Source organism: Amaranthus tricolor, chromosome 15, assembly GCF_026212465.1.
Source record: "Amaranthus tricolor cultivar Red isolate AtriRed21 chromosome 15, ASM2621246v1, whole genome shotgun sequence".
Taxonomy (NCBI): Eukaryota; Viridiplantae; Streptophyta; class Magnoliopsida; order Caryophyllales; family Amaranthaceae; genus Amaranthus; species Amaranthus tricolor.
Genome location: NC_080061.1, coordinates 898,657 through 908,405, shown reverse-complemented (window position 1 = coordinate 908,405; position 9,749 = coordinate 898,657). Strand labels below are relative to the sequence as shown.

General features: G+C 32.5%; 2 protein-coding genes across 2 annotated transcripts; both read right to left on the bottom strand.

Annotated features, from left to right (window-relative positions):
• Positions 1-286: 286 nt before the first annotated feature.
• Positions 287-4,834, bottom strand: LOC130801715 (high mobility group B protein 13-like). The gene is made up of 9 exons (XM_057665601.1): positions 4,219-4,834; positions 3,634-3,756; positions 3,273-3,544; positions 2,226-2,331; positions 2,069-2,134; positions 1,805-1,975; positions 1,309-1,403; positions 1,120-1,204; positions 287-705 (listed from the first exon to the last, which is right to left on the bottom strand). Exons 1-9 carry the CDS (start codon positions 4,669-4,671, stop codon positions 574-576), a joined length of 1,503 nt encoding a protein of 500 aa, XP_057521584.1. The 5' UTR covers positions 4,672-4,834; the 3' UTR covers positions 287-573.
• Positions 4,835-6,052: 1,218 nt separating this feature from the next.
• On the bottom strand, positions 6,053-9,665 carry LOC130801649 (protein trichome birefringence-like 24). Its single transcript, XM_057665530.1, has 3 exons — positions 9,268-9,665; positions 8,256-8,533; positions 6,053-6,980 (listed from the first exon to the last, which is right to left on the bottom strand). The coding sequence occupies exons 1-3, from the start codon at positions 9,521-9,523 to the stop codon at positions 6,210-6,212; spliced, it is 1,305 nt and encodes a 434-aa protein (XP_057521513.1). The 5' UTR covers positions 9,524-9,665; the 3' UTR covers positions 6,053-6,209.
• Positions 9,666-9,749: the final 84 nt, after the last annotated feature.

The following is a 9,749-nucleotide window of genomic DNA, read 5'->3' as shown; positions in this document are numbered from 1 at the left end:
TTTTTCACATCTATCGAGTTAATATTTTAACTCTTAATATCTCTAATTATACTTAAATAAAAATTATGAAAATTTGATACTAATAATCAAACAAGATCCCACTAGACTATGTTTTAAATTGTAGATTAAGTATGAAATACATATTAAAAATGATAAATGAATAGTAACACAAAAATAAATGAAACTAATAGGAAGAATAGGAAGAAAGATGTATTAACAAGCTTTTTATGTTTAAGTTTGTTAGAATAGTGATTATCTATAAGATAAAATTTTATTTAATTCATTTTGATATTATCTTTTTGACATCATTTCGTATAATTAAGTACATTGAAAAAAAAAACCAATAATTGATGGTAGTATGTTAGGAACCAATTAACTTCAATAGATGATCAAATAACTAACAACCCACTTGAAGAATACAAATACATCAAAGTTTAGTCCTATGTTAGAATAATCAAAAGGTACTCTAATACCATTGAGAAACAAAGTTCTTATTTCTAAATTCTCAATGTAAGATGTTCAACAGTGTCACTTGAACATCATCAACCCATACATAGTTGTTTAAAATGGGTCTTATTTGCTGTCTTTCTTAGCTTCCTCTCCCTTGTTAGCTTGTTTGTTGTATTCTTCCATCTCCTTTTTGTACGCTTCCATGCTTTCTGCTGCCTTGCCATTCCAAATTTTCTTCTCCTCTTCATTTAGTTCCTGTGATCAACAAATCAGTATATAAACCCTTTAATATTATGTAAACGGGTATAACCAGGGCCCGAGCTAAATTGACAGATATTTATAAGATTATACGTGCATTCCATTTTGAGGCTTCTATTGTTTCATATCAAAACCTTCTACCTCTATTCAATCCTAATATATACTTATATCATGTATCATTTGATATATATGACCCATATTCTGAAGGCCCTAGGCAGCGGGAGCAGACTTACATATGGGCCCCAGGTGGCACATGCCCTTAAGAATTTTTTTTTTTAAAATAGACTTGTCTATCAATAGTGTTTCCCATGAGTTCCATGTTAATTTATGGGTTTGAGTCCAATTGCTAATTCTATTTTCATTCTATGAGAAAATAATGTAAAATTGAAAGCTAGAAGAAATAAAATATACCTTCCATTTCAAGGAAATAAGTGCATTGATGGTGAAATTGTTAGCATCAGGCCGCTCTTGGTGCAAATTCTTCCTTTCTTCCATGCTAAATTTGATCATATATATATAAACAAACCACTTAGTAATTTACATGAAGGGTGAACTTTCTTTATATAAGTTGAAGTAATGAGAGCTATAAATTTGTTTTACCTAAATAGAAGGAAGGATGATGGAGGTCTTTTAGGCTTGTTTGGATCAACATTCTTCTCCTCCTTGGTCTTCTTTTTCTTCATCTCTTTAGTTTTCTGCAAATTTTAAGGGGAATTCTATAAGAAAAAATCATTTAATAATATATTTTGCTAAATGATATGTCAACAATTTCTAAATAAATCATAGAAAAATTTTATTATTTAAAATGTGAAATGTAATATCCTCAGTTTTTTTAGTTGCATCCAGATGTAATTTAACACTATATATCAATGTCACTTAATTTTAATATTGCCGTTCATCTATAAGTTTTACATAGTCATATGAAATCTAGTTTGAATCATCTCAATGTGAATTCAATTGATTTTTAGGTTCAATAATATAATTATTTGCTGTGTATTATTAGAAATATTAACAATTGAATTAGTGTATTGGGGCGAGTGAAAGTATACTTGGGTCCAAATAAAAAAACAGAGAAAGTATGAAATTAGAGAACTACCTTGATGATATTCTCAGTCTTTTCTTTCTTTTTAAGAAGCTGCAATGCCTCAACTTTCTGAATTTTCATAAATTCTTCCTCCTCTTTTTTCAAACTTGCAGCTTCCTCTTCTTTCTTCTGTTTGTAAATCTCCATTTCTTGCAAGTACTTCTCCTTGTTCTCCTTAGCAATCTGAAAAAAATAGTTATTATATACATAAAAACGTAAACTTGGCACAAAACTTGGCTGTTTGTGATTTTGTGGTGTGAAAGAACAGAATCTAACCTCTTCATAAGGCTTTTTTTGTTCTTCTGACATGTTTTTCCACTCTTCACCAATGATCTTTGAAGCCTATAATGATCATATATTACACAATATCAGTTTTTATTTCACTCAATGAACAACCATAAGAAAGTTCTAATTGAGGCTATAATTCAATTACCTCAGGCAATTTATTTCCTTCTCCAAGCAAATCTGATTGCCTCTCTTTAGAGTACATTAAGTATGCAGACATGGGTTGTTTTGGTTTTAAAGGATCCTTCTCTTTCCTGTTAAACAGTAACAAAATCAACATTCTATTACCTCAATGCCAGCTCTCACCTAGGTGGGAATTTGGAGGTCGAGTATATAAATTTATTTTTACCCTTGTTAATGAAATCAAAGAGATTGCTTCGAGTGATACTCAATTGAAAACAGTATCTACAACTTCACGTAACAATGATAGAGAATATAAGAGATCACGGGGCTTCAACCAAAAGCTTAAACTGATAATAGAAGCCCCAACCACTTAACTTGGTATCAGAAGCTAACATCACATAACAGTCACGGATTCAAAACTCATACAATCCTTTCTAGTAGAATACTTGGCATCACGATTCACTTATAAGAAATGTGTTGCTTGACTTGCATCCACACTATTAGCCAAAAAGGCTCTCAACATCAACACACTATTGCCTCAGTATCAGCTCTTTCAAGTCGCAGGATTTCAGGGTCAAATATTTTTGATCATACCATTGTTAAATTGTTAGAGATACTAATAACAAATAAGTTATTCTTGATTTAATATTGGTAGCAAATCTACAACTTCGCTTAGCAACAAAATCTACATTCTATTATCTCAATACGAGCTACCACATAGGCGAGGATTTTGGGTCGATTATGTGTCATATTAACCTTGTTAAAGATAACAAAAAAGAACATCGGTAGTAAAGCTAATCACAACTTCACGTAGCAACAACAATACTTAACATTCTAATACCGTATTTCCTCCTATGTGATGACACAAAGGTTATTTTCGATTGATCTTTGATAGCAAACATTATCCACAGCTTCATGCAACAACAACATGAACTTTCTATTACCCAATACAAGCTCCCACCTGGGATTGAACTTGGGTAACAAACACAACTTCACATAAGGGTGTGCGAGCTTAACATCTTAACAAGAAATCCAGGAATACAGTACCGTAAAACAAATGAGAAATTAGTACCTTGTTTTTTTGGTCTCTTTATCAGCTTCTTGCATAAATTCGAGGTACTGATTAAGTAACTCCATTGCAGTTTTCTGCTTCTGTTCATCCTCCAGCAGTTTCAATGCTTCAGTTTCACGCTTTTCTTTGCTGATAATCTGCAAATAAGCTTCTTTTTCAGATTGGTATTTTTCCTCATATGGCTTCTTGTCTTCTGGAGTGAGACTCTTCCATTTTGTTCCCATCAAATTTGAAACTTCCTTGAAATCTGCATCTGGGTTCTCTTTCTTGATCTATAACATATCAAAAAAAAACCCAATTTATTTGACATTAACTTGCAAAATTTGGTTCAAAAATGAAGAAAAATAATAAGTTTTTGTACCTCATTCCATTGATCTTTGCACCATAATGCATATGCTGAAGCTGGCCTTTTCCTTTCTGGGCATTCCTTCTTTTTCTTATCATTCTTCTCTGGATCTTTGTTTGATTGATTAATTGGAAGAGTCTGATTACAATAATAAAATCCATAACAATCAGAAAATCCCTTGATCAAATTACTACTCAGAAATTCAAAAACCAAAAATTGAACTGGCATCAAACTTGGGGCGTGTTTGGGTTGGGAAAAAACATTTTCATTAAAAATGTTATCTCTATTTTTTGTTGGTCGGTTCTAGAATGAAATCAAAATAACAAATTCGAATTCCTTTCGAACATTTTCTCCAGTTCTTTCTTCTACGACACCTCAATTTCTCAACAAATTTTCATCAAACCAAACAATGAAAACTAATTCTCATTTAAATTTTGTATCTGAAACGAAACCGAAGTGTTTTCTGACAAACCAAACACCCCTTTACAAGATTGGGTATAAATTCAATAATTCATCAGCTGTAAACTAATATTAGGGTTTAAAATTATCATCTATAAACATGAATTTCAAATTTCTTAGGAGAATTAAATTAGAACATACCATGGTAGGCTTAAACTCCTTCATTTTCTGCAACTTCTTGAGCTCAAGCTGAAGCTTCTGTTGCTCTTCTTCTTTCTTCTTCAAAATCTGATCCTTTTCCTTCAACATTTCTTCAGTTTTCTCCTTCTCAATCTTCAATTTCTCCAACATTTCTTGCATTTCTTGCAAGTCCTTTTCAAAATCATTAGACACTTCTACTCTTTTTGTCTTCGATTTCGCCTTCGATTTCCTTTTCTCTGACCTAGAATGAGAAAGATTCTCAAGATTCTCCTTTCCTAGATCTGATTTTGGTTCAATTGATGGTACGTCAAATTGATCAGTTGATTTTGCTGCCAAAATATTTGCTTCATTTGTTGATGGGTTTTTCTCTTTTAAGGCTTTTCTGCTCTTTCCCTTTTTAGCTGGAATCGGGTTAGTAGCCATTGGAAGATCGGATGCTGTAGCGGTGGCCATTGTAGTGAAAGAAAATGGAGTTTCAAGGTTTTTGAGTGATAGTTTTTGGTTAGTTTGGTATGTCTGATAAGGGAAGTTTATAAGATGAGAAGGTAATGGTCATTCATTTTCAAATTCAAATTCAAATTCAAATTCATTGTGTAGTTGACCGTTAGTGGGAATCAGGGCTGATTTCGGATTCCAAAAGAAACTTGGTCACTCAAGCGCCTCTAGTAGCCAAATAGGTTTTTTTGGGTTGATTCCCTATGAAATTAAAAAAAATAGATAAATTATTAATAATAAATCAATTTTTTATTTGATCCGTTAAAAATAAACTCATATTTTATTTATTTTTAAATAAATTTATTGATTAGATATATTTGTTAAAAATAAATCAACTTATAATTTATAACTTCTTTGTAATTTATGAATTATGAATAAATAATAGTTAGGTTCATTTTCAACAATTATACCGAATAGATAAGTTTATTTTAAAATAAAAAATAGTTGAGTTTATTATCAGCAGATCGAATAAATATTGATTTATATCGTACAATTTCACCTAAAAAAAGTCTTGGAATAGATTTTGGTATATAAGGAGTATATTACTCCTAGTATGCAATTTTAAAAGGTACATAAAAATACAGTTAGTCTTGTGTAGTTGTATGATACCATTTCACCGTGATACAGGTCCATATAAAAAACTCATTAGTAAAAAAAAGCATTAAAAAAATAAAATTCGATTTTTCACTTTTACAGGAAGCAGTTTTTTTAAACAGATTAGGCTGACCCAATTGAAGTCGTCACATGGTAAGACGACTTCAATAGAAAATCATACTGTATACTAAAAGAATTGAAAATTTCCAAATGGCAGTCTCACATAAAACAATGATTTGGAAAAAAAAATTATTAGTTGCTTATTATCGAGATATTTTAATGAATGTCAAATAATAAATTTGCTCTCTTAAAAAACTTACTATCTTGCAAGTTTAATTTGAAATTGTCTTTATTAGATAATAGAAGCATAATTGAATATAATTCTTTATTAGGAACAACATACTAATTTTATCGATTTCTAGCTTTTTTAATTATTTTCTCATCATTTATAATATTTTTTTGATTCAGGATTGGTTTTATAATCAATTCATGTACATCATTTTTTAAATATTTTCTCATTGTAATTTATTTTTAATGAGTAAAATTGAATTTTACAAATAAAAACTTTAGTGGTTATAAATTTGAAAAAAAAAATAATATTATAATTTGTAAAAATCTTAAATTTTCAAGCTATAATTCATAAATAATTTAAAAATTAAATGATTTTTTGAAAGCAACATAAAGGGATTCTCCTTACACCGAGAAAAATTGAAAAAAAAAAAAATACAATACCCACACAAAAAACTCAGCAAAATCAGGAATAATGCCTCGAGGGAAAACATTGGAGGATTTGAATTTTAAGCTATTGTACAACCCAACCAAAGGGCACTATCCTATATTTACACATGATTCATGAATGATAACATCAACTACCATTCATACTTTTCAAGTTCAAAAACAACTCATCCATCAACTACCATTTCCATAATAACATCATTCCAAGCATCTATTGGCCCAGGCAAGCACCAATGCAAACAATCATACTGCACTTGTGCATTTTTATCGTTTGCAAACGGGTCTAACTTTCTATACGGACCAGGGTGTCCGTCAGGCCTCAACAAAGAAAGCTGCATAAAATCGAGAAGTTTTAGACGCACACCATTTTCAGAAGTCCGTGCTACTGCACTCCTGAATTCCTCCAGCTCGACTTGTCGCAGCATCTTTTGCATATACTTTATCTCAACCTCGCCTTCTTTAAATGGGACCGTTCTGTTGCACTTTCCGCCGCTGGACCATTCCCCACCTTCAAAATGATCTGGGGTTGATGTTCTAAAAAAGATCAGCCCTTTATGATCGGATGTAGCGATAAAATTGAGCACAAACCGCAGAGTTTTACGGTATGCAAACTCTAAATTAAGGTCAGTGTAGTTCTTCTGACAGTGATGACATCCCAAAATTGTTTCATTCTCGTAATATATCGCGTTCTTCATAAACCACTTTCCCGAGGAGATGATCATGTAGTCAAGGTTTTTGTATAAATCAGTCCATTTCTTATCGAGTCTGTCAAGGTGCAATTCAATATCCCGACTTGCAACACCATTGAAATCTTCAAAAATCGCAGCTTCTGCAAGGAAGGGAGACCATATAACATATATGGTCAAGTTGTAAGACGTAAAACGCCATCCTTTAGATCTGTATTCTTCATCGTGATAAAACATCTCCGCTTCTTCCACCTGAAGAACATATTGAAGAAAACATCTTACAATTCTATGTTTACTCATGAATCCTCAAGCAGAAAAAGATTCCCATGGGAAAACTGTAATAGGCCATCAAATATATACGAGTTCCTTAATTTTCAATACTTCACAAAGAAAATAACAGGCTGATTATCCTAGGCGACAATCAACTACAACAATGACAAAGCATTAAGAGATGGCTCAACTTAAGTCCTTGCTCCTAAGAGATGGGTCAGCTTAAGTCATATATTGTCCATAACAATATAACTTTAATGCTTAGTCATGCAGAATGGAAGTCTTGGGGTTAACTCCCCATGGCTGGTAATTGGAACTAGCAACTATGATGTCCAAACAGAGTGTGAAACATCCTACAGCTCGTCTTGTATGAGACCTTCTCACCATGAGATGAACCTAAATAATTCGCCCATTTCTGTAATTGATCACTTTGAACTTGTAAGTGATCACTTTAATTAGCCCAATAGAGATGGTCTCGCCATGAGATCGTCTCATTTAAGAATTTGTGAAAATCCTAGGGCATCGATCAAAGTGTCTGAAGCGGAAATTTTCAAGACGCAATAACTGTACAAGAGTACTTCTTTCGTTTTATACAAGTGTACACAAAGAAAATATCAGATTTCTCATTTTGACCAAATTGACAAGTGCATACTCATTCCCATCTAAAAAGCCAAAGTATTTAAACAAGAATTTCGGAATGAAATGCATATTCAAACATCTTAATTCATAATATACCAGTTAAAGTTTAAAGGAGGTAGGATAATATTGTGCTATGTGAATTAGGGAATTATAAACTAGCACTTGATAATCAAATTCTAGAATATTAACATATGATATTGTGCTATGTATGAGAATAACAGTCTCTCTGCAATTTATCCCACCACGCCCACCCTCTATTATTCCAGTACCAAAACAAAGAGGCACTTAACCCTCCATTTAATGCAATGGCGGATATAGCATAATGTCACTGAGGTCAGTTGGCATCACTTAGATCCAAAATAAAATCAAATATTACATGTATAATTTCCAGATGAGTTGGTTAGACCAGGGATCAAAACCTAATAAGCGCATTTTACTTAAATTGACACCACTCTTATTTTTTTTCTGGATCCACCACTGCATTAATGAGCATAAACAAGCATATACGTATGAACACAGCAATACAAACAATGAACGGTAAAGAATTCTAATCACTCAAGATATTGATCATGATCATCACTAATCGGTTCATCACACACAAAAAACATGCCAATTTACCTTCGAGAGCATACAGATTAACGACTGCACGTGATTCCGAGAGATAGAGTCGCCAATAAATGCCCATGTTTTATTCTGCATCATCTCGAGAAATTTCAAGGCATTGAACTGAGGAAGCTCGCAATTTTTTGGTTTCCACCTCCAGTAGAGATATTCTGAATCAGGCCTCCCATTCCTCATGCAGTTCTGATGTTCTTCAATGAAATTGCAAGTTTCATTAATATATGCAGGTCCAGCTGGATTCGGGATCCAATCCCCCGCAAAAAGATCACATGTTCCTGCAAATATAGCACGGGAAACTTCCATTCATAACTATCTTACTTCAAACAAACCAGTGTACCTAATTCGCTACATAACTCGCCCAAGACGGCCTAAGGCCCTAAACCTCCTTTGTTCAATTTGCAATGTGCAAGGGATAGATAAATTTCAACAATGGCTAGGTTTTAAGATTCAATCTTATGAGGTTGCACCTAAATTCTAGGCTATTTTCACATTTACAATCATAAAAACTGCTCGGGTTAGTGATTCCATTGAAGATAGCATTCCCTCCTTATGATAAAACCCTTAAACATATCAAGTAAAAAGTAATTTGCCAATTGAAAATGTTCTTGGTACATCCTCATCAAATCAAGTGCAAAACCTAGGATATCTACACATTAATTCATCATCAAAACAAAAACTATACTTTTGAAGACACCCACAGAAAAATTCAACACAATTACCATAAGAATTAAGCATAACGCAAAAAGAAACAAGTTCATATTTTCTGCTTATCAAAGCATAATTTCCCTGGAAATTAAACTGGATTTATCGATTATTTTTTCATTTACCCAAAAATAGAAACCTAATCAATACCCATGTAAAATTTGATTTTTCTCTACCAAAACACAAATTATTCAGATCCTCAAACCAAACATTGGAAAATCAATCATATTAACACTACATTCACAGTCCCAATAATTCAAACAATCATGATTACAGTGAAAAAAACAGTGAAAACATCAAACTTTACCTGTTTTTTCAGACACTTCATCATTAATTCTGAATTTTGAAGCATCAGGTGAAAAATCATGCAATGGCTGAAGAAACACAGGAGACGGTGATTGAATTGAGGTGGGTTTTTGAAGAAGGGAAGAATCAGGAGGAAATTCAGTGGAATTATTAATAAAAACTCTAAGCGCGAAAAAAGTGGCTATGATCATTACAATTAGTTTAAGTATTGAAGATTTGTGCTTGTGAAGAGCCAACATTTTGACGTACCACTTCATTATTCTCTGAAAACCCGCTTCTGTAATAAATAATCTCTCAAATTTTCTGCATAGCAATTCTGTGAGACGCAGAGGAGCGATCGCACTAGTGACTAGTGAGTTGCGTAGGAATGGGATGATGCCGACAGAATTCTCTTTAAACTCACTTTTGATTATTTATGGATGTGAATCAAATCTAGTCACTATTAGGTAAAAGAAAAGTATTCAACCAATGTCAAAAATGGTT